The sequence below is a fragment of the Vanacampus margaritifer genome, chromosome 11, assembly GCF_051991255.1.
Source record: "Vanacampus margaritifer isolate UIUO_Vmar chromosome 11, RoL_Vmar_1.0, whole genome shotgun sequence".
NCBI classification, from domain to species: domain Eukaryota; kingdom Metazoa; phylum Chordata; class Actinopteri; order Syngnathiformes; family Syngnathidae; genus Vanacampus; species Vanacampus margaritifer.
The window spans coordinates 24094992-24120460 of NC_135442.1; the positions used below are offsets into that span (position 1 = coordinate 24094992).

At 41.1% G+C, this 25469-nt stretch overlaps 3 protein-coding genes across 9 annotated transcripts in view; 2 read left to right on the forward strand and 1 right to left on the reverse strand.

Moving 5' to 3' along the window:
• The window catches only part of ccdc93 (CCC complex scaffolding subunit CCDC93), a 108941-nt gene extending 103862 nt beyond the window's left edge, over window positions 1-5079 (forward strand). For both annotated transcript variants that reach the window (XM_077580426.1, XM_077580427.1), the window contains 2 exons: window positions 4559-4672; window positions 4781-5079. In XM_077580426.1, the coding sequence (XP_077436552.1) occupies window positions 4559-4672; window positions 4781-4837 (171 nt within the window). In that variant the 3' untranslated portion in view covers window positions 4838-5079. The remainder of the gene's footprint in view (window positions 1-4558; window positions 4673-4780) is intronic.
• Window positions 5080-10007: 4928 nt separating this feature from the next.
• Window positions 10008-25469, forward strand: part of LOC144060680 (uncharacterized) — a 29281-nt gene continuing 13819 nt past the window's right edge. Inside the window, exon 1 of the mRNA XM_077580429.1 lies at window positions 10008-10709. The gene's annotated coding sequence lies outside the window, so the exon portion shown is untranslated. The remainder of the gene's footprint in view (window positions 10710-25469) is intronic.
• Window positions 13564-25469, reverse strand: part of itgb2 (integrin, beta 2) — an 81363-nt gene continuing 69457 nt past the window's right edge. For 4 of the 6 annotated variants that reach the window (XM_077580422.1, XM_077580423.1, XM_077580420.1 and 1 more), the window contains 2 exons: window positions 16536-16702; window positions 13564-14406 (listed from right to left, as the gene is read on the reverse strand). In XM_077580422.1, the coding sequence (XP_077436548.1) occupies window positions 14341-14406; window positions 16536-16702 (233 nt within the window). In that variant the 3' untranslated portion in view covers window positions 13564-14340. Of the gene's footprint in view, window positions 14407-16535; window positions 16703-23116; window positions 23703-25469 lie in introns of those variants that run through there. The other 2 variants (XR_013295975.1, XM_077580421.1) reach the window with 2 other exon arrangements.

Genomic DNA, 25469 nt, shown 5'->3' on the forward strand with positions numbered 1-25469 from the left:
TTTTTCCGCTAATTCGCGGAATTCCGCTTTTTTTTTTATCTCCTCCTTTTTTTTATTTTATTTTTTTAAGTAATTCATTGTGTATGCACATGACTCCGACAGATAACATCTTCTGCTATAACAAAGACATTTGTGGTATGCTCTAATATGAGTTACTTTTCATTTGGTCATGATACAATTATTTGTTCATGAAATTTGAACTCTTCAACATTATTTATGTGTTAACTTAGTAATCACATTAGTTTTTTTTTTTTCGTCTTTGAAAAAAATGCTCAAGCGTGAGCTGCTTGCAACCGGTCGCCATTATGGCTTCCTCAGCCATTGTCCCCTCAACACTCTAGCTCCGCCTCACGTCTTCGACTGACGCCTACCCAATCTTGTCCAAAGAGAGTCATCGCTGCCATCTAGGGGCCAAAAATAGGTCTAGATCTGCTTGATACTTTCAGCACAGCTGGCCAAGGCTTTCCTCCACCCGTTTCCCAAAAAAAACCAAAAAAACTTCTTTTTTTTTTAACGTCTTTGGTGCTCCTCCGTAGGATTTTACTAAACGTTATTTAACGTTTTTGGCAGTCAAAGAGTTATATGCCATGGATGTTTTTTGAAAGTTGATTTTGCACTATTTCGTTATATAAACGTTGCTTGTTCCATATTCAGTGTTAAAGCAAATCAGTGTAGCAAACTGAGCAATAATTAACGTTTTATTCATGCACTTTTTCTTGCTACTTCAAGGCGTGAATGTTTTATTTATTTATTATTGTTATTTTATTTTCAAATTTATTATTAGCCTGTGGAAAAAGTTTATTTTGATATTTACCTCAGAAGGCTGCAAGAGGCATTCAATTTATTATTATTTTTTAATATGCCATTGATATGTTTTGTTAATTATTATTATTATTATTATTATTATTATTTGAAACTCAATTTTGCATGTCACTATAAAGTTATATATGCCTTGCTTGTTCAATATTCAATGTAAAACTTGTTTGGGTCCCTATTTAAAAGGTTAATTTGTTCAACCTTGGCCCGCGGCTTTGTTTAGTTTAAAATTTTAGCCCACTCTGTATTTGAGTTTGACACCCCTGCCCAAATAGAACAAATCAATTAGCAAAATTTATATTCAAACTAAAATAATCAAAACATGACAGAAGCATAGGATTAGTTATTAAATTTGATGTCCTGTGTGACGCAGAACTTGAGTTGAGCTCCTTTCGGTATGTGTGGGCACGGAGCTTCATGCGGACAGGTTCAGGTTAGGATAGGGCAAAAAAAGGTGGGCGTCAGTCCGCCAATGACAGATGCCCACTTTGAATGACGGGAAACTGATGCAAGGGTGTCCAGACTGTTGACAATTGCTGAATAACTGATGCTCAGTACCTCAGACTGGGCCAAAGGTTCACCTTCTGATCAACACAGTGACCCTAAACACACAGCTAAAATAACAATGGAGTGGCTTTGGAACAACTCTGTTACCATTCTTGAATAACCCAGGCAGAGCTCTGACCTAACCCAATTGAGCATCTCTGGAGATACCTGAAAATGGTAGTCCACCAACGTCCACCATCCAACCTAATGAAACTTGAGAGGATCCGCAAGTAAGAGTGGCAGAGGATCTCCAAATCCAGGTGTAAAAAAAACTTGTATCAATCCCCAGAAGACTCGTGGCTGTGCTAGCTCAAAAATGTGCTCCTACTCAATACTGAGCAAAGGCTTTGAACACTTGTGACAATGTGATATTTCAATATTTCTTTATTAATAAATTTGCAAACATTTCTACACTTAAGTTTTTTTCTGTGACTATGGGGTTCTGAGTGTACATTAACGAGAAATAAACTTAAATTATTTGATTTTAGCAAATAGCTGCAATGAAACAGTGAAAAATGTAAAGGGGTCTGAGCACACATATGCTCATTGGCGTTAGCCCTGAATAAACTAGAATCACGAAAAGGAAAGTACAATAAGTAATTGTACTTTTCCTGAAAATCACTTCATAGTCCAACATATGAAAAATCCAATAAAGAAATAAAGTAAGAAACAGTAATTTCTTGACTATAAGCCGCACTATAAAGAAAGCGCAAGAGTGTCAGGCAGAGCAAAACAAACCAAGTGAGCCCAAATACAGTAGGACAGAGAGAACGAGAGCGAGACAATTTGCACCCTCATTATGGAAAAGAAATCAGCTGGAAACCGATGCGGTAACATTAAAACACCTGCGGGTTACAGTCGGGTGCGGCTTATATGTGTAACAAACTTGAGTATTCCCCAAATTTAGCTAGTGCGTCGTATAGTCAGGTGCGCCTTATAGTCCAGAAATTACTGTAGTTCATGTAACGAATACTGCCAGTCACCCTCTATATTTTTTGTGAAATCTGGGGTTTTGAGGTGAAGAAATAATACCCCACCCCCGCCAGAAAAGGTCAAAATGTGACTTCTACCCTTTCAATCATCCTCGCCCAGTTTTATCAGGATGTGAATGTTTACTTTTCACCCGCCAGAACCACGAGTTTATGGTACTAAAGTGTCTTATCGGGGGCTCCATCCTCTCCCCTGTGGAGGTGGGGGATTAACACGACAGATAAACCATACCAGTTGTTTAAATGAACTCAGATGGCTACATTCCAGCTTTCTTGAAAGTCCACCTTTAAAAGCGGCCGTGGACTAATGTTATCTCTCTCGTCTTCTGCCGCTGTTCCTGTCATCTTCTTTTTTTTTTTCATCTGTCTGGCCAGAAAAGACAAAAGAACTTCCACGTGGCAATTTTTCTTTTGTCCAAGAAACTACCAAGTGTCTTGGACTTGGCGATCGTGCTTGTAGGCAGTGTAAAGCAGCCGGCACGCACTGGAAGACGGACACCTTGTTTGTTTTTATTTCATTTTTCATATCTTCTTGTTTTTGTGTGGTCGTCCACGTCGGCAATACAGCCGCCGACAAACTTTTCCGTGACCCCTTCTGGGACCCCGGGCACTAAAGTTGAACGGACACGCGCAAGTCCAGTGTGTCCCGCTGCACCTGCTCTCCGACTTCCCATCGTGGCGAGAGCGGGTCCAACGGCAAATCTCCCTTGGGACGCAGACACGCAGCAAATTTCGGCTTCAGGTGATTGGCCAGCTGAGACGCGGATCTCCCCGTGCGCCGAGAGGACAACTCCGGTTGGGGCTGAACGCACCTGAGCCGAGATGTGGCTCGTGCGTCTGACTGCAGAACAATTTTTCATAATTTTTATTTTTGCCTTGTTTTTGGAGCAATTTTTTTCTTCTTCTTTCTTCAAACCGATCTTACCTCCGTCAGCTCGATCCAACTCACTCCAGTAAGTTGCAGTCTTATGACCAATTTGACATATCGCTGGTGCAACTACCATTTCAAACATCTCAAAGATTTGGCAAGTCAAACCTTTCCTTTCTACCTCGTTAAATTGTTCCTTTCTTATTTACATTAGCTCACTTTTATTTTATTTTATATTTTTTCCACCATATGATAGTTAGGTAGACAGTATTGTGACTCTGTATGTGTGACCGTAGTAAATAAATGCATGTTTTTTTTATTTTATCTAGTTCATTCTCAATCGTGCTTGTGTCCGAGTGGATTAGTAATTATTTTAGTAATACAAAGAACCACAAACTTTGAATGTGGCGACTTCAGATTATGAATAAATAAATGAGAATTTGGATTTTATTTGTTGTGTTTCTCTAAATTGAAAGTAAACAGAACGTGGTGCCCCTATAAGCGGTTGGGGGAAATTACGACTTCCTCAAGCACTGATCAAATTACTAATTTGTCTAAAAGACAACATCAATTATTGCTACAATCAAAATATTAAATGGTAAATGGAGTGCACTTAAATAGTGCTTTATCCTCATCATATGTTTACTAAGCTTGACATATTTGCTTGTCTCGTTCAAACATATTGAGTTGTCGAAGCCTACAATGGCCATTGATGCAGCAAACTAAGGGTACCGCACAGAAAGGTTCTTCAAATAACTTCTTTAAAATCAATAAACGTGACAAAGTGAGTCCGCCGGCGTCCGTGTTTGCAAACTCCCTTGTGTCTGTTAAGTGCATTGTGGCCAACTGGGTCAACTTGTCTCGGTTATTGGACTTTTGATGGCGTAAAACCGTAGTAATAATAATAATGCTGGATGGTTAGCCTGCATGCTTCTTGGAGGAGTGAAAAAAAAAAACTTGGCGGAGTCGTATCAGGAGGAGTGTCTTGCTCTATGGTATAGTGGATACTGCTGACGCACGTAGAGCCGCCATCTTACGTGTGTCTGGCTCCAATAAATTCATTAGAGCTCTTATTTATTTAGTAATTTTGACATGGATTGTTTAAAACATAATCAATAAAATAAAAACAGTAAACACTATAATTTCAAACAATGCCGTATCTCATGCTGAGTCAAAAGTCATAGAATATAAAAAAAATAATAAGAGGACTTTTAAAAATGGAAACAGAGGGAGCTGGTGGAAGGGCAACAATCTGTCACAAAGTGCAGAATTTGTTAAAATGTTGACAAATTCCCTCTTGACTAAAAAGTCAAATGTGTGCTTTCTGCTTTGCATGCAGATGGAGAAGAAAAAGCAGGAGAACAAAATGAGAAGAGATCATCTGAATGACAAATACCTGGAATTGCTTGACATCCAGCGGCTTTATTTCAAAACAGTCAAAGACTTTAAAGAGGTAATGGCTATGGCATTAGTCTTGAATAATAATAAAAAAAGAAGTAAATATTAACCTGTATGGAAATAGAAAATCTGTTGTGGTTAACTCCCAATTTTGTTCCACCAGGAATGTCGAAAGAATGAAATGCTGCTGTCCAAGTTGAGAGCAAAAGGCGCATCCTAGGCTGTTATATCGCTGGAGGCAAACAATGTGTTTATATTAGTATGCATCTGTGTAAACACTTTAAAACCGATAAATTGCCTACGTGCGTATTCTGGTCTCTACTGCTTTCATGGATCTCATAGTCTTGACTTGATTGATTTGATTTAAAATTCTGGTATTGTACACTCATTGCCATCTGCTGAATGGACAAAAAATGACTGACCTTTTCAACAATAAAAATGTTGGTGTGTTTTTTTCCTGGATGTATTATGAATCCCTTTTTTTTTAAGCTGTCAAACACATGATATTGCTTCTTTTCCTGAATCGTATGTTTTTATTTAGCTGTTTGAATTGATTACCCTTAACATTTTGTGTATTGCAGCAAACTGCATTTTCTTGTCTAGAAACATTTCAGTGGAGACATTTTAAACAAGTTCAGTACAGGCCAAAAGTTTGGACACACCTAATTCATTGCATTTGCTTTATTCTCATGACTATTTACTAGTGGTGCATCTAATCACAAAACTCACGGATCTGATCTTTTTTCGGATCAGAAAAAGAAAAAGATAAATAGTACTTTGTCTTTATTTGTAAAGCACTTTTTCCATTAAATAAAAAAAAAAAAAATCTAAATGTCTAAAATAGCTGTGTAGGATTAAGTGTTTGGGTGACATTTTGAGTTGAATGTTTTTGTTCTATTAGTTTTTTAAATAATTGAAAAGACCTCAAAGTGCAATTTAAGGCACATACCCTTCCTCTAAACATTGAGAGTGAATTACAAAGTAACCTTGGTCCAGAATATTGGAAAAGAGTTCAAGTAAGGGTACCAGCTGTCAAACTTACCAGCCAGCAGCCAGACATTCGTTTGTCATGCTAACAGCTAGCTGCTAGCCAATTACGTTGGAGACTGCCGTATCATAAATGACGGCATAATTAATTAGCGGTTTCTTGGTGTCCTAAATTAGCGATTGAATATGAGTTCGGGATAGCGTTATGTTGATGTTGGTCGCAACTACAATGTCAATCAAAGAAGCGTCTAAAAAGGAAGTCGAAATTAGCCATCACACCACGAAGTGTACTAAGGCTATTTGCATTGCCGGTAATGTATTACTGTAATTGGACAACTTTATTTTGAAGTTAGCCTTATCTTAACATTGAATGTGTTTCAGCTTCATTGACATGTCAGAATGGTATGGACTGTGAATGCGCACTTTGTTTTTGTCCACTGGTTACGTTTGCAAGTGAGTGGCAAACTTATTATATTAACTTATTTCATTCAGTCAAGCCACACAACACATGCACGGACAAATTGTAGAACAATACACAGTAATACGGTTAACAGACCTACGCAGGCACACAAACAACTTCTATTGGAACATAAAATTATTTATCACTAAAGCACAGTTGCAGTACAATGTGAGTTGAATTCAGATTTTTTTCATTGCCAATTTTGTTTGTTGTTGACTGTCACTAAGTTCTAATTAAAAAAAAAGCACTTTACACATCCTTTTGATTGATATTTTGCTTTGTTTTCACTGAATCCATAAATTGTCGTCTATAACCAACATATCTCAACTCTCTTTGTAAAGCACTTTAAAAGATACATTGTTGCATACAAAGGGCTGTACATGGAATATAAATCAGTCTCGCTGTAGACAAGTGAAACAAAATAACACAAAATACAATTATTACAAATATAAGTAGGGAAGTACAGTATACAAATAGATCAAATTAATAATAAAAAAAATAGTGAGACGTAGGGAAGTGAATGAGTAAGTAAAACAAGTATCAATCAAATAAAACAAAATACAGCAGGCACCATAAAATACTGAAACGATGCTACGCCACATGCAGGGTCAAAGACTAAAGAATAAAAGAGGTCTGGCAAAAATATCGAGATATGAAATTCTGTCCATATCATTCAGCCCTGAATCCAAAAAGCGGATGAAGGCAACTGCTAGCAAGTCCCAGATAGAAGGGGGTGGGTCACAGTCATTCATTCGGACATAGTCATTTTGTTGTAGATTAACTTTTGAGTTGAATAAATGTAAACAGAACTACACAAAAAATATTTCTGAGCACTTTTGCAGTTGTCACGCTGCCACTATTGAGCCTGAAGAACATTAGACTTAGGTTGAAGAAGTGCAAAAAGAAAATTGTAATCCCGCAAAGGTCAATAATATGTAGTCATAAATAGGGATGTAACGATAACGGCAATATTGTGATATCGCAATATTAAAATTGCCACAATATCGTCACCGTCATGCCACGATATTAAAAGCAGCACATCTGTTAAAAATACCAAGTTGATTTCCATTTGTGCAGCTGTAGCACCCTCTTGTGGCTACTTTTTTAGTGCAGTTTAATTTTCACAAGGCATTTTTTGGCCCTTCTTTGTTTAAAATCCACGCTAATGGTCAGATGAAGGGGAATGTAAAATGCTTGTGAACCGAGTCAATATGTAGAGGAACTCCATATGCATGCATTAGCAAGTAAGTGCCTCAATATTAAGTGTAATTAGCGATTGTAAGTTGTTTAGATGCATTGCTGTTATGTACAAAAGCACAATATTGTGCTTTTCTTAAGTATAAGCTCCTTTTTTTTTTTTTTTTACAGTATTTGTGACCTTTTTTTATATCACCAACCTCCCCACAATATCTTGATAATTATCGTATTGTCAGGTTCATATTGTGATGTTTGGATATCGTTACATCCCTAGTTATATAAATACAGTTTACCAAAGGGTCTCGCTCGAGTGTCACTCAGAGGAATCATGAGAGTGAATAAATACATAAGCTGACTGCACCACTCCAGCTTCTTGCTTGAGCTCCTGCTCAATTTCTTGTAGCAGTTGTGAAATCCTCTTTCATTCCAGTGGCACTCATGTGGGAAGTCAATGCAAGTGACATGTTCCATTTTCTGGCACATTTTATACAAAATGTAGAGCTATAGAACAAAAATAGATCAACTGTGTGTGTGCAATGTCAGAATTCTGCCTTGATTTTGGAATGGTTTTATAGTAGAACAGGGGAAATAGCAGGTCAAAACAGATGCAAAATCTTTTCAAATACTTGGATCTAGAATATATATCATGTAAAGCAGAAATGTCCCTCATTTCTTCCAAACCTTCACAAGCAAAATGCATTTGAAGATTATTTTCAACTGCTAACAGACATGCATAGTGAGAGTTAATGCATTCATTTTAAATTACTGAACATTTCATATAATTTGATTTAGTTATTACACAATGAACACATGCACAATTGTGTATGTCATATGCATCTTATTATTTGTGTCAAAGGTGTATGAATTTTACAGTTGGCTGCATTGGAATGCATGCGCATGATAAAATGTTCTTTAAACATGTCATGCGGGGGGATATTTAAAAACAAAAACTGCGCAAAAATGCCTGGAGAAACATCATGCTGGTGCATTTGTTGATAAATAAAAATTATTTTATTTTATTTTTTTTTCAAAAACATTACAACCATAAAATATGTGTTCAATAAGTGATCATAGGAAAACTAATTTAAACAAATTCTTTAACATACACTGTGTCACGGTCCGGCCAAGGGGCGGAGTTGAGTCCGCCGGCGTGTGGAGTAGAGGACCCAAAATGCAGGAAGGCAGGAGTGCGGGTTAGACTGTTATGTTTTATTGTACAAACTCAAAATCAAAAACGACAGAACAAACTCCGGGGGTGACCGTGACAATGGCAATGATCCCACAAGGGACTGATCACCACCCGGGAATTAAATGCACCCACACTAATTAGGGGATTAGTCACACCTGGGGCCAGGCACAAGTGGCTGAGGGCCCGGATTGGTCAGCCTGCGGAAGGGCATGCATCCACTCAGGACCAATTGGGGCCCTCAACCAAAGCCAGCTCTACCCAGACATGACACACTGTTCAGAAACTACAAATACAAAAAAAAAACTAAAAATTCTACCTTCATTGCACTTTTTTGTGTATTTTTTTTTTCAACCTAAATAAACAAGATGTTAAAGATTATCATGCACCAAATATAAAACGTAAAACAACTTACAAAACAAATTATTTTTTAAGTACAATACTGTACGTGTTCATGCAATCTACTACAAAGTTGAGATGCCACGTGACAGCATACGATTGAAACACGAAGGGAGGAGGATGCTTGCTCTGCTCTGACAGACTGAAGTGCCATGTGCGGTGACATACTTGTTATCTGTTTGACTAAACCGCACAGTGCATAAAAGAGCCAAACTGAAACTTAACTACTAGATCTATATTACAGTGCCACTATCGATCAGATATCGTTACTGATCCGCCCACTTCTAGCCTCTACCTATCCAGCAGTTTGGCCTTCAAACAATTCTCAAACACCTTCCTCACTCATTTATCTGGATGTCAGGGCTATTATTAAATCTTCCTCAAATGATGCAACTCCGTGAGACAAGGATCAAGGAACACATCCAAGTTTGTCTTTCTACAGAAAGGAGGAAGTGGAATGCAATCAGCACCAAAGAACCTCCTGCCTCCACCTCCCTACTCTGCGCATTTATTCACAAGTTTAGAAGAACGAAACAAAAGGCGGTACTAAACTCAATGATAAAAAAAACAGGCATCTGGTGCATGTGTGGGTAGTTGTGTAGCGTTTCAATTGCAGCAAATAGTAAAGTGCTTATTCATGTGATAACTTACAATTTTTCCAACACTGGATTATCAGTTGAAGCTCTCAGACTTCCCTTGCAAGCCATCAAGATCATCCATGTGGGCCTGGCCTTGAATTTGGGCTGTTTTCTACCACATAAGTAAGGTGCTGAGTTGACAGCGCACTTATCTGAACAACACAGCCTACTCTGAGGATTGTTTCCTCAAGTGAAATAAAACCTTGTATCATGCTGTAACACAACAGTATCTTTTTATGGCATTAAAATAGAAAGCATAGTTACTGAAAACCTGCAGTTTAAAAATAAATCAAATTGGTTTCCTGTTTGTTGTCACTTTTTTCTTGTGAAATTAAAGTGGGTTGTGTTAGAGAAATACTACCGTTTTCACCGAGATGCAAAATGTGGTTTAAAAGCAGTACATATTCATCCATCTATTTTCTGAACCGCTTTTTCCTCTATCCCAGCTGGCTTTGCGCAGTAGCTGGGGTACTACTCCCTGAACTGGTTGTCAGCCAATCGCAGGGCACATAGATACAAACAGCCATCCACACTCGCAATCATACTTTGGGTGGGTTTTCAGACGGCTTAATTAACCTGCCATGTATGTCTTTAGAATGTGGGAGGAGATCAGAGTACCTGAGGAAAACCCACGCAGGCATGGGGAGAACATGCAAACTCTACCCAGGAAGGCTAAAGCCCGGACTTGATCTTCTGCCCTCAGCACTGGGAGGCAGGCGTCCACTATGCTGGCCTACATAATATATAATTTCATGGAAAATCTAATTCATCCATCTATTTTCTATACCTCAGTCTCATAGGTAGGGTTGGGTATTAAGAATCGCTGGAACTGGAACTAACATTGTGGTTCTCCCAGAATCATTCAAATTTGTAAAATTTTGTGCTAAATTTTAACGCTAAAAGTTCGCCGAGTGGAGGAAGCTGCCAACTTAACCTAAATTGCCTTGCCTGGATAAATAAAGGTTCAATTGAAAAAAATCAGATTTACAGACATTGAAATAATATGAGTGAGATATAGGCCATGCATAGCTTCACTTTTCTGTGTGTGTGTGTGTGTGTGTGTGTGTGTGTGTGTGTGTGTGTGTGTGTGTGTGTGTGTGTGTGTGCGCGTGCGTGTGCGTGTGTGTGTGTGTGTGTGTAGAAGAAGTTGTAGCTTCATGGAGTGAGACTCGGTGAGTCATGGACATACGAGTGCTTTTCACCAAACAAAAGGCATAACATTCAGGTAAGAGTGTTTTTTTGTGGGTTTTTTTTTCTAATGACACAGGGACTTAGTTAACTTTATTCTAGACAGGACATCTTCATTACTATTAATAAACTACATTATTTACTATTTGCTTAATTTTCCCTTTTGATTTAATTAATTTAATTTCCCCTTGATTTAATTGATTTAATTTCCCCTTTGTTCTTCTCCTTCCTAGGAGGAGAAGAACAACAGAGAGAGGCTCTAGTAGATGAGAGAAGGCAAACGAGCCACCAAGCCACAGCAGTGTCTCTTTTTAATTAGGTGATAAGAATACAGGTCCTAAACAGTTAAAACTGCCCCAGTATCCACTAACTCAATTTGGCACTCAAAAAAGAGCCTTTCAAGAGACATGGTAAAAAAGCTTTAAATGGTTCGAATACTCACCTAAAAAAAAAAATGCTGCTTTCTGTTTCGCGTGCCGGGTATTTGGCAAGTGTCTCAAATATGATGCTTTAATTAATGATGGAGTCAGAAACTGGCAAAAGGCATAGCAAAAGTTTACAAAACATGAAACCACTCAGTTGCACAAGGACTATGTTACTTTTTGGAACAGCTACAAAGCAAGTGTTTTAGAAGGTAATGTTCTAGAGAGGATAAAAGCAGCGAGTGCCACTGAAATTAATGAAAGAAGGGAGTACCTAGAACGCATTTTGGCAGTTACTTGCTTCCTGGGAAAGCAAGGCATACCATTTTGTGGCCATGATGAATCACAAAACAGTGACAAATAAAGGAAATGTTCTTGAATGCATGATGGGAAAATGTGACCCCTTCCTGCAGCGTTATAGACCCCCAGCAAACGCCACATACCTTTATTGTCATAGTCAAAATGAGATGATTGAATGTGCCTCACAAGAAGTAACTGCAACCTTTATTAGTGAGATGATGAAAATCAAGAACAGTCAGCACTGTGCGTGAGGTATGTTTCTGTGGAAGGTGAAGTTGAAAGGTTCCTAGCCCTAAAAAAAAAATAATGCTTGATGCTGCATCAATAACAGCTGCTATTGAGAATGAATTGCAAGAGAAGGGAATTGCGCAGTTGAAGTGTGTGGCACAGAGCTACGACGGCGCAGCTGTCATTAGCTGAGCAGTCGGTGGTGTGCAAGCCCTTTTTCAAAAGCAGCACCCTGCGACTTAAATCTCGTTCTATATCATACATGCAGAGCTATTACTGAAACCAGATTTTTTCAACATGCTTGAAAGTCTGTATTCATTCTTCACTGTTTCACTTGTCAACCATCATATGTTTGTAGACACTCAGAAGAAATTAGGATTGTTGCAAAGTGAACTTGTGCAGTTGTCAAGCACACGATGGGCATGCCAGGTTCGTTCAGTGACTGCAGTGCTGGACAATTTTCCTGCCATCATTCAGTGCCTCTCTATCAATACAGCTGTTGCAATGGGATTGAAGGTAAAACTAAGTAAATTATCCTCTTTGTATTTCTTGATTGTTTTCAAGGATCTCCTGTCAGTAACAGCAGGTTTACACATCCCTTCAGAAGGAGACTATAGATATTGCCCAGGCACAGGCATACAAGGATGCAGTGATTGAGACTCTGAAGCAGAAACTAAATGATGCCACGGCTGCAGATTTTCATGCAAAAGCTCTATCTATATGTGAGGAGAACCAGATAACAGTCTTAAAGCTGTTTTCTGGACAGAGGCGAAAGACCAAGAGAATGGATGGATTTGTTGTTGATTCAACTTGTGGGGCTGGTAGTGAAATCTGTAGTTGTTCTGAGTCTGAAGGGCTTAAATGGAAATTGTTTGTTTCCTTGTTTGGACAGAATGATCTCTAAACTTGAGAAGCGTTTTGCAGGTGTGAATCAGGACTTGCTTAACGGAATTCATGCCTTCAATCCAAGCTCAAACCACTTCATGTCAGAACCTCATTTGTCAGCACTTGCACTGCATTACCACATTGAACTCAAGTCAGAAAAAGTGATGGTTGCCAAAAACTTTCTGAAGCGCAAAAGTGAGGCTGGCGCAATTGGGGATATGCTGACAGTGTACAATCTTTTGGACAATGAGATGTTCCCTTCACTGAAAGCTATTATTCAGGTTGCCTTAATTATTCCAGTTAGCAGCTGTAGCTGTGAGAGATCTTTCAGTGTCTTGCGTCGCCTCTATACCTGGTTGAGGAGGATTATGGGTCAAAGCAGACTCAACCACCTGGCTATGATGTCAATTGAAAAAGAGATGCTTGAGAGAGAGGAACACCAAAAAGTGATTGACAGATTTGCCAACCTCAAGGTTAGGCGACATAGTTTAAAGAAGAAAGAATAATCTGCACTTTATCCATAATCTGATCATTACATACATTGCACAATAAATAAGGGTTGCTCTTTTATTATCCGTTATTTATTCAATTCAAGCACTTTCCTTTTGAAGTGTATTTTTATTTATATACTTGTAGTAAGAGACAAACAGTGATGAAGTCAATTTGTTTTAATATGTTTGAGAAGATGTGTCTACACTTCACCCATGCTTAGACTTGTACGTACATTGTTTGAAGTATAAGTCGGGGGTGCATCTTTATTATCAGTTTTTTTTATTTTGTGAATTCAAGCACTTTCCTTTTGAAATTTACTTTTATTTGTGTATATTTGTCTCAAAGACAAGATGTAAAAAGGCACTGACGACAACCAGTTCTAAAGTCAATTTGTTTTGTTAAATGTGTTTTATATGATGTTTTATAAAAGTCCAAAAACAAGTCCATTGTCCATTTATGTACTCAATGTTAACTGTGGGAAGCTGGTTTACTCCAGAAACTTGGATACTGTCAATGTGTATGTTGAGGAGCTGTTGGATCAAAAATAGTACCCTTACACATAAATTGCGGTTATTATTTGTCCTTTAATTTGATTCTGTGGGCCTTGCAAAATCAGTCAAAATCAGCCGAGAGCGAAGGGGGTTGCATTAGTAAGAATGGCTGGGCGTGAATGAGTTAGTTGAACAAAATAGAAATGACATAAACACAGCTAAGTTAGCAATTAAAAAGTATTGATTCAAATATATTTTCCAACACATGATTCCAAATACAAAATAGATAGAATGATACAACAATTTCAAATAATAAAGAAGAAATATTTACTGGTGTTTGTCAAATTATTTGTAGACAATTCTAAAATAGCAAATTGCAAATTCGACTGCTCAATTTGATTTAAGATTAAGATTCACTGACTGTCACACCCACCTAAATGGGGCAAAGTTCGTTCTCCACATTTGACCCATGCCCTGAGGGAGCAGTTGAACAGCAGCAGTCGCGCTCAGGAATCATATGGTGATCTAGCCCCCCAATTCCAACCGTTAATGCTGAATGTCAAGCAGGGTGGCAATGGGTCCCATTTTTTTTTTTTATAGTCTTTGGTATGACCCGGCCGGGGATTGAACCCACGACCTCCCAGTCTCAGGACAGATACTCTACCACTAGACACTGAGCTGGCTTTCCTTTGTAAATTAACAAAATACATAATTTGGCAAAATTTATTGATTTAAAAATGGAAAACTTTCCGTTCAGACACTAGAGATTTAATATTTTATGTAAGGGGGAAAAAATCTTAAATTTGATGCAACACATCTTGAGTTGGCTTGAGGAGGCTGTTCCTCATTTTCATTCTCCAGTAAAGGTTGGATTGGTCACTGTAGTGGTGGCATTCTGGAAAAGTGGATTGTCTGCCTGTTAACAGAGAAGTGATCATGTTAAGCCAGGTGCTCACAGACAATGCGGTTGACCTTTACAAAACAGCACAATCGCACATTCGTCACACACCTCTTTAATTGTTTCAGATTTTATGACCTTACAATCACAGACTTAAATGTTTTCAATGAGATTGTCAACTAACAAAAAGTACAGCACAATTGTGAAGTGGAATGGAAACGATTAATTATTTTATTAGTATTCAGCCCCCATAAGTCAATACTTTGTAGAGCCACCTTTCTCTGCAATTACAGTTGCAATATTTTGTGCATTTCTCTACCAGCTTTGCACATGTAGACATTGACATTTTTGCCCATTCTTTTTTAAAGTAGCACATAATTGTCAAGTTCAACAAAGATCATGTAGGGTTGTCATATTTTTAAGCAAATATAAAGCTGATAAGTATTGTGTGCATTTGTATTCAGCCTACTGAACTCTTGATTCCCCAAAATACAATCCAGTGCTATCAAGTTCCTTAAAAAGTGGACGCTGTAATTAATAAATAAATAAAATAGAGTCCATTGTGTGTAACTTACTCACAGTATCTCACTAAAGTGAGTACAGCCCTCACATTTCTGCAGATTTTTATATTTTTTCATGAGAGTGAAAAGTAGTTCCGTGCACAGTTTATATAACAGTGTAAAAAAAATAATAAGAATAATTCAAAAATAGTGCCATGTGACTCGTTCAGGTATGAATAAGGAACAGGGGCCTCTTGTACGAAGACTTGCGTGGCCTTTCATACTAAAACACGGCATGTCCAAATCCAGAAACCGTCGCACTCACCAAAAAATCCAGATGCACGAATCTGTGCGGACTGTACAGGCCAAAATTTGGGCACACCTCATTTAATACATTTGCTTTCTTTTCATCACTATGTACAGTGCAGATTCTCACTGAACGCATCAGTTCATCTACTGATGCAAAAACCTTGGATACATCAGTGGCCATCGTCCCAGATTTGAACCCTTTAAATGTTTTGGAAGTTTGACCTCTCAACAGATGAAATCAGCCTCAACTTTGAAGATCACATTCAGCTTACAATTCATCTTCTGAGGCATCAGCCAAAGTTTGGTTATTTTATTGTAGCTCCTTGTGGTATTTTCTTGCTTAAATGAGGTCATATTACCAGAGTGGGAAATTTGATTTAATAATTTTGTGTCAATTAAAATGTTATTTGCCATTTGATGTGGCTTGTAAAAAGTGGTTTATTGATAACTTATCATGGATGTTATATCACAAATGCTTTTGGTCACATGAAGAAAATAAAAATGTTGTGAACAGTTTTTGTTTGTTTGTTTTGTTTTGTCCCACCACCCCAAGTAATACACGATCGAGGGACAATACACTATTGTATTTACAAGTCAATATAGCCTGTGTGCATTTTGGGGCGGGGTGTCATGGTGACACTTTTTAGAGGACCATCGCGATAATTTTTCATCTTCAAATTTCATATTTCATAGCTCATTTTTATGTTCAAGTCATCCCACTTAAAGGAGCAAAAAATAGTGAAAAAATGTGTAGTGATATTTGCGGAGCCGGCAGACTTAATTTCTCATCTCATCGTTGAAGCAGCGTGTAACGGCGTCGTATGAAATTGATAGCAACGACAAGCGATCAAAACATTAAATTTGTATTTACAATACATTACATTTGTATTTATAATGCATTACATTAGCCTACATTACATACAAGGCACTGACGCATATAACTTTTCATTTCCGACTCGCTGTGAGTGAACGATCGAGTGGAAGCATGTCAGTCTGCTCTGCGGGGGGCCCTGCGTGCAGCTACTCGCCCGAGTTTGCCCCTCGCGTCATTGAAAATGGTTTAGTGTGTGAACGTAGTCAATTAAATTAAAAGTAGAAAACAATTAAGAAAGAGATCCCGAAATTGAAGATTATCTCTGTCTGTTATAATTACAATTTACTGTATATGCGGACCAATGACAAGGTAGGATGACTCTTCTGTTCACTTTCGTGCTTAATGGTGTATTTTAAGTTTTTTTGGTTGCTATTTCCATCCATCAATCCATTAGCAGATCATATGAAACTATCATTTCATAAATCATCCATTGTAATGTAAAACGTAAAATAAACTTGTCTCACCTCTGCCCATTTGGATTTCTTCTTTTCATTTTCAAACTTCCTGAATTCTTTCAGATCCCTCATGTAGATAAGCAACTTAATCAGCATTAATAACAAGATGCCAATGAGAGCCACGGATGCAATGGAACCGCCGATGATAGCCACGACACTGGGTGGTTCAGGACACTCTGGAGCAAAACATGACAATAGGTTATACATGTAAATGGGAGCATCCAATTGCATTAAGAAAGCTATTTTTAGGCCATATCAATGGAATACAGACACATAACATTGTTTAAAAATGTAATGCACCATCAGTACTTGCAGGCACAAGAAAGCAGAATGTATATTGTTCATGTAGCTAAAGTCATAGCAAGCTAGCCAACAGACAGTGTCTTGAAAGGATCCCAGAGCAATTAGCCCATTTTGTCAGATTTTATACATTTTCATTTTCTGTAGTGCCTATCCTCATTACAGTCATGGGTGACTTGGGCAAGAGGCGGGGTACAGCCTGGATGGGTCTGTAGAAGCAAATAAGTTAATGAGAGCCTATACGTAATAATGGCCCATAATGTAATAAATTTGCTCGTTTTCTTTTTATTTTATTAAAAGGTCCATAATGTCATGATAAGGGGAGCGTTGGAAAGGGTGGACCCAAATGCAGGGAGACATAGACTGGAGGAGACAAGAATTGTGAACAAAGTGAGAAGCTTTATTAAAACTTGTAGGGACCGGTGAGAGGACGAAGACTGGCTGCTAAGACTGGACCGGGACGAGTGGGGGCTGGCTGCCATGACTGGACCGGGGCGAGTGAGGGTTGGCTGCCATGACTGGACGGGGCGAGTGGGGGCTGGCTGCCATGACTGGACTGAGCGCGAGGGGGCTGGCTGCCATGAGTGGACTAAGCGAGAGGGATCTGGCTGACTGTAGCTGGCAGAACGTGGAGAACTTTGATGGAATGTGGAGAACTACAAGGTGACATGAGCTACAGGACAGTGACAAAGATGACGAGACGACGAGGGAGGGCCAGACTGAGACAAAGGGAAACTTAATGGTGATGTGGAGGACTGGGCGGGAACTAAGACAACTAAACAAAGATCACTTACCTAAACTCGGGCTTGGCTTGAACGAAGGGGACGCTTTGGGTGGAGGTATACACCATAGAGCTGTGATCCACCAGTAATTTAAAAGAAGAAGAAGAACAGGAAGCGACTGCGCTGTGCGATGACATCGTGTGAGATTGCTTTTGTAATTCTTGATAAACCGTAGCGTTTCTTTGATGATTTCCATCTAAAATTGCATTAATATTCGCTTCTTTAATTAATTCCAAACATAGATGGGAAAAGTACCGACATTTTGTACTTGAGTAAAAGTTAAAGGACCACTGATTGTCACACCCACCTAAGTGGGGCGAAATTCTTTCTCCGCATTTGATCTATTCCCTGAGGGAGCGGTGAGTAGTAGCAGGAGCCGCGCTCGGGAATCATTTGATGATCTAACCCCCCAATTCCAACCCTTAATGCTGAGTTTCAAGCATAAAAAATGACTTTGGTCAGGACTCGTTCAAATAATTACTCAAGTAAAAGTAAAAAAGTACAGGCTCTAAAATGTACTTCACGAGTAAAGCCCTTGCAACATTTTTTACGCATCTGTATGGTGCCCTTGGTTTAAAGATGCAATGGAAATTAATTAAGTTTAAATTTATGATGTTTTAAATTTGTTAAACATAAACAAGAGGACTTCAGACATTTTACAACTTGCCTTAAATACATGTATAAATTATATGCTTAATAATGTTTATAGGAGGAAACTATCCGTTCCGTTCCGTCTTCAATTCCGCTTATCCGGGGTCGGGTCACGGGGGCAGCAGCTTTAGCAGGGAAGCTCAGACTTCCCTCTCCATAGCCACTTCAGCCAGCTCATGCGACGGGATCCCAAGGCGTTCCCAGGCCAGCCGAGAGACATAGTCTCTCCAGCGTGTCCTGGGTCGTCTCCGGGGCCTCCCGCCGGTAGGACATGCCCGGAACACCTCCCCAGGGAGGCGTCCAGGAGGCATCCGAACCAGATGCCCGAGCCACCTCAACTGGTTTCTCTCAACGTGGAGGAGTAGCGGCTCGACGCTGAGTCCCTCCCGGATGACCGAGCTTCTCACCCTATCTCCAAGGGAGAGCCCGGCTACCTTGCGGAGGAAACTCATTTCGGCCGCTTGTATCCGGGATCTTGTTCTTTCGGTCACGACCCACAGCTCGCTGAAGCTAGCTCTGGGAAACTTGTATATTTTTATTAAAGAATTATAACTGTTGTAATGAATATTGCCCGTCAACCCTTAATTTTTCCTCCTTTTTGCCTTTTTAAACATTTCCCCCTGGGGAATGTGTGCGTTCCTTGATGGATTATCCCTGTGTTTCCTCAAACCAACCAGAAATAGTTCAAAAAGGAAAAACTATTTGACTCCCGAAAGGGACTGAATTTTCATTTTTACAACCCACAGGAAACGCATACCTCAGCGCCTACCGAGATCTAAAATCCTGTTCAGCAAGCAGACTAGCGATAGGACTGCTTATCAGTCCCCAGACCACTTTTATGGTCTAGTCTATCTACAGGAATCAGCTATGTGTTTTTTGGAAACAACGGCCCTCGGAAGTTATACGGCACCACAGTGCCCTCCAGCGCTCACTATCGGTATTATCCTCAAGAATCCTGCCGCTTGTAATTAATCTGAAGTCTACATAATTCTGGACATGAACGGACTCTATGTACTTGACTGACATCAAATGACTTCTGTTTTTTATCTTTGTATACAACCTGTATGTCTATTGAAGTGCATCTTCTGTTTCAATTTAATTATAACTGTTTTGATTTAGTTATAACTATTTAGAATTGGACATAATTGCTTTGATTTACTTAGTATAGTTCTGTGTGAGAATTCAAATGTTGTCGGGGGGGGGCGTTCTCTTTTCACATTCCTGAAATGGTGGGCGCAGGGCGAATGTGTTAATTAGATCCCTTTGTTCCCACTCCACGAGGTCTGTCTCTTCTGAAAAAACAACTCAACTCTCTTATCTGACTTTCTGTGTACCATGTGACTATCTGGGAGGGATTTGGAAGGACAAAAGAATATTAGGGACGAGCAGAGGGAGGGGCGTCACAGATAAGGAACGAGTTGGAGCCGTAAGGCTGCATTTTATCTGTCCACAAGCTTGTGATAATAAATCCTTGAGGAAATATCTGATTTCACAGATCTCATTGTATGTTTTGATAATCAACATCTTGAACACGAAAAAAGTAAGAATCCTTCTGACAACACTATCTCAAATAAATGATGTGTGTAACTTCTGCACCCATCTAAGTTTAGCTAATTAGGAAGCTTAGCGGATTCAATAACTTTATGATCGCGGTAATGTTTGAAATGTGTTCAGAATGATCAATGAAGAATCTGGCTTGTCAATTCTGATTTTAAAAAAAATCTAAAATGCTAACGCTTCCATTTCTTTTTCCCATACACCTTTTTCATTACTTTCTTATCTTAGTTCATTAGGTTGCATGTTTTCTTTTTATCTTTGATTCGCATTATAATTCCGTTTCATTAATATGTTAGGCTGTGACTAATATATGTGTGTTAACTAGATAAATTTGTTGTCTAGAGATTCCATTTCTGCCAAATCATTTGTGTTTTCTGAGTGGATTAGAAATTCTCTTATTCAAGCAAAGAACTCCATAATTAACTATAGTAGCAACTTCAGATTATGAATACTTGATAGGATTTTTATCGTTTACTTTGCTCCTACAAACAAGCGTGCCCCCAGAGGTTGCTGGGGAAATTACAACTCCCTTTAGTACCGTCTAAATTTCTCGTTTGCCATTACGGCAACCCAAATAATCGCTACACTGTAGTTCAACAAAAGATGCCTCTGCCAAATCTAATATTGAAAAGAGGGTCTTCAAAGCAGCACATACCATTCACATTTGTTCTTTTGTTTTTTACTTGTTAAAAAATAGTACCACCATGCCACAAAACGTATTTGTAAGTATTTGTACTTTACTTCAGTTTCGTCATCCCCCCAAACATACCTTACTTTTCCGTCCGCTATTGCTATCAAAACGTGCAACGTGTATACGATCTTGTCAGCGTTTATTCGCAAAACCTGTTGCCATAGCCAAAATTCGCATTTTCCTTTATTCGATACGCTGCAAAATCCATCCCCTCCAAACGTCTTTTGCGAATTTTGGGCCTTTTTCGAATTTCTAGCACTTCCACTCAGTTTTATTTTCGCATTTCTTTAAAATTCTAATAAAAAGGGGTGGATGGAAACCCACCTTGTGAGTGTAGATGGTTGTTTGTCTATGTGTGCCCTGCAATTGGCTGGCAACCAGTTTGGAGTGTACGCTGCCTACTATCTGTGGCCAATTGGAATAGGCTCCAGCACCCCCGCGCCCCTTGTGAGGAATAAGCAGTTAAAAAAATGTATGGATTGATGGATGTTTACAGCTAAGAAGGGTCAGCATAATTTTAGTAAGGGATGTGGTGTAATCCATAGTATTACATGTTTAACCACTAGAGGACAGACTAGGTCTGTGAGCTCATAGTTACATTAGGAAACACACACACACAAAATATTTGTTGTTCAACCTGTTAATAAAGGAGGCTCTTCGGTAACTCAAGACAGCAGTCTTAATTTCTAAAAGACCCCAACACAAAAGACTTCCCTCCCTCCCAGTGTTTTGGAACTATTCCTGTTAGCACCACTAGCCACGCTTCAAAACAACGGTCTGTATAATGTGGATAGAATTTTGCTAAGCTACAAGGGATGTTGCATTCATGGTGTCAAATACCATAGGAATTGCTGAAATCTTGCCAACCAAGACACCCTCTGCATCTTTTGAATGCAATTCAATTCAAGCAAGCTGGGCCACTCGGGGGTTGGTTCTGGGCCACATGTGGCTCGCGGGCCGCTAATTAAATAAGCCTGAGTTAGAACATTATATATTTATAATAATATAAATTATAATATTTATCTGATAACTTACATTGATGTCTCTGCATTTGGCAGTTTGTAACTAATGGTTGTGTTTTTATAGTCAGGAACCCAGTTGCTGCCAACAGGATCGAGCAGATTCACCTCCAATGGGCACTAAGGGCTAATCGGATTCACTGCATGCCAGGGGACTAACTCTACAGGTGCTGTCCCCCCTGGCTGGGCGTGGGCGGGTCTGCCCCTCTGTTGGCTGCTGGGTGGCGGCTGCGTCTTGGTCGTTCCCTGGGTCTCGTGGGGGGTGCTGTGTTGCGGGGCTCTCCCTGGTGTCCGGGGCGGTGCCGCCCCGGCGCGGTCCGTCGCTCTGGGTCCGGCGACGCGGGTCGGGGCCTATGGGCCGCCGGGGTGCCCCGTGGTTCCCTCTCCCCTCCCCCTTCCTCCCCCTTGCTTCCTCTCCCTCTTCACCTCTCCCCGCCCGTCCTCCGCCTCCCTGTCCCTTCTCCCTCGTCGCCCTTCCTCCTCCTCTCCCCCTCTCTCTGCGGCCCTGCCGCTGCCTCCTGCCCTTCCTGTCGTCTCCTTCCCCCGTCCCCTCCCCCTCCCCTAGGCCGGGGGTTCCATCCGTGGCCCGGGTCTCGGCGCTCCGGGGGCGGGGGGGTGGGCGGGGTTGGTGTTGTGCCCGCCCCGCTCCGGTGGGCCTCCGGGCACTTCGGGCGGGCCCCGGTGTCCGGGGGGCGAGCCCCGCCGGGGTCCCGGTGGGGTGGGTGGGGGTTTTGGTGGGCGGGTGCGCCTCCCCCCCCCCCCCGCCCGGTTGGGGGGGCCCCAGCTGGTCGCTCCTCTTAACTCACTGCACTAGTTTTGCACAATACATTTTAGGGCACATAACACACTTTGGGGGGGAGTGGGGTGGGGTGGAGACACCGTCTCCGCCCTGCAGCTCCCCTCCAAATTTTAATGCACCACACAACTGGGGGGGGGGGGGGGGCATCGGTTGGGGCAGGCCGCAGTATGGAGCAGTGCTGCGGTCGCCTGTCCGTGTCACCCCCCCCCCCCCCCATTTTAATGCACCACATACGCTCATTGACATGCCTGAGGGGCGGGTGGATCGGAGCAGGGGGGGATATCATTTCCCTCTGCTCCGGTTCACCTGCCCCCAATTTTAATGCACCACACACACACACTTATGTATATACACTGGGTGGGGTCACACTCACGGTTTAGGGGTAGAGTTCGCCAGTCGGCGAGCTGGCGAACTTAGTAACAGGGTTAGTTTTTCACTTAGATCGTTGGGGTGACGACCGGGGCCTCTCCCCGCTGGGCCTGGGGTTCGGGGATGCCGCCCGTCCTCCGGTGCCCCCATCTCCCCTTCTGCCCCTGGTGTTCCGTCCCTCCGCGTGGTGGGGTGGGCGCGGGTGCCCTCTCCGCTCCGCTGCCCGGCCCCCTCTTCGGCGCGGATGCCTGGGTGCGGTGTGTCCCTGGGGTCGGGGTCTGGGGGGCTGTCGGTTGGTTGGGGGCGGGGGGCGGGGGCGGCTTGGTTGGTGGGGGGGTGGTGGTGGGGGTGCCGGGGTGGGGGGTGCTGGGGTGGGGAGGGTGTCTGGGGATTTGGGGACCTGGGGGCGGTTGGGGCTGGGTTGGAGCGGGTGGCGGGGGCGGGGCGGTCGTGGGGGGAGCGGGGGTTGTGGGCCGGTGGGGTGCCTGGTGGGCCTGCAGTGCCCCGTCCTGCTGCGTTGGGTTGGGGGCGCGGGCCGCGTTGGGGTGGGGGGCGCTCCTGCTCCGGGGTTTGCTCTCCGGCCGGTGGCCCCTGCGGGGCCCGGGGGTCGTCCTTTGGCGCGGCCGCGGCCTGGGGGGCCCTGAGGTGTTGCGCTTGCTCTGTCCTGGCGGGGGTCGACGGCTCCCCTCTTTGGTGGAGATTTTCATGCATGCTAGATCCACCACACCAGCATCTATCGAGACTCAGACACAATTTGTTTCTCCCTCAGGTCATTGATTCGGTGGAGGCTGGTGTCTGTGGATCTCACTCTGCTTCGTCTGTCCTTTCTACCTTTCCTCAGTTTCTCCTTTGGGCCCTTGAGGTTTCCCTGATTTGTTGGAGTTTAGATGTCTCTGGGGTTGGTGAAGGTTAGTGGCCCGGTGGGTGGTGTCTGGTCGGTGCTGGGCTTCGCTCTTCTTTCTTTTCTTTGGTCCCCCTTCGGGTCTCCTGGCGGCCCCACGACTCTGGCTGGATTTTGAAGTGTTCGGTTTAGGTGAACGGTATGGGAATTCTTATTTATTAATTTTTTTTTCTTTCTCACGCACGCACGCACGCACGCACGCACGCACGCACGCACAAACACACATACAAAAAAAAAAAAAAAGGGAGAACAATGATGATGACATTTCAAATGATCAATACTGAGATCTCCCAAAAAAAAAAAAAGAACATTATATATTTTCTCTTGGTAGTGTATTTGATTGAATATAGGTTGAAAATAATTTGCAATTAATAATAATAATAATAATAATGCATCAGATTTATAAAGCGCTTTTTGGGATACTCAGACACTTCAGAATGGATACATTATTCAAGCACTCACACATTCACACTCTGGTGGCGGTAAACTATATAGGTAGCCACAGCTGGAGACAGTCCTCCAATAAATACGGCCACATAGGTCGTTTTGAAAAGGTGCCATATTACGACCAAGTGTTACATATTTTAATTTAGCAACCTCTATCTGCCATGTTGAATAATGCAAAAATCCAAAAGTGCGTCTCGAACCCGGCCCGTCTGGTCGGAAGATGAGTGTTCATCTGATTGAGCTATTTGTCCATTTATTGCTTTATTGTTGATAACATGTTTTCTTAGTGTTGACTACATGTTTTGTAATGGTGTCCAACCTCACTGTGCCTTTTCCTAATCTCAACCATTAGTGTCCCATGGAAAGACGTAACGTGTACCGTACAACTTCACTGAAAGCCTCATCCTAACCCCAACCACTAGTCTGACGGCGAATTGACATACATGTCAACACTAAAAATAAACACTAAGATCATTACTGGAATGTTAGCTCAGTAAGATAGACGTTAAAAAAAAAAAACTGACATTGCGATTTTTGGGGGGTCTGCCATATATTGCGTTATATATTGCAATATTAAAAATAGAAAAATTTTAACCAGATGACTTGAATAGCTGTTTGGTAAGAATTTGTTTAACTCACCATGACACCATTGTATTCATATATCAAATGTGCATTGCATTTGGTCTCCATTGTTTTTTTTTTTTTTTTTTTTAAATCAAATTTTCGTCTTTGGACTGTGACAAATACAAAAAAAAGAATAATCGTACTGTACTCAAATCTCCATGGCATGAGTAATCAATAGAAAAAAGTCAAATAAATAGAAAAAAGTCACTTTGGAGGTGAACTACTCTAATGCAAAAACTCTACATCTTACCACAAATATTTTTCTTATTTCTAATTAAATTACCATTGGCATTAAAGATGCAAATTGTCTAAAAACAAGTTACTTTTTAGGCGATAAGTATTATCTTAAATGTAATGGGATTTGTTTGGACCATAAATGAGACATTTTAACAATAGTAGTAGTAGTATATTAACCATTGACAGATATTAACTTACCAACTGCAAGATGCAGCCTGTGCCCGGTTGTGAAGTTGCTTAAAACAGTAGTCTTAACATTATGTGTATTTTAAAGAATATCCTGTATATATTTTTATGTTTTTATATTATCAACTGTCGTTTAGAGGCGGCGCCTAAGGCGCGGCTCAACTTGCTCAAACTGTTCTGTGTTTTTCCATGACATATGAAAACAGAAACTTAACCATGTTTATATGAAACGAAACTGAAACTTAACTGTAATAAAAGCGACTTGTGGCCGGGGGAGGAGAGGAAGTCGGACGGAGCCGAGCGTGAGTCAACGTCTCACGTCTCCCCTTCTCTCCCCAGCCGCGGTTGCATTGAAACAAAGCACAGCCTCTGCCTCGTTT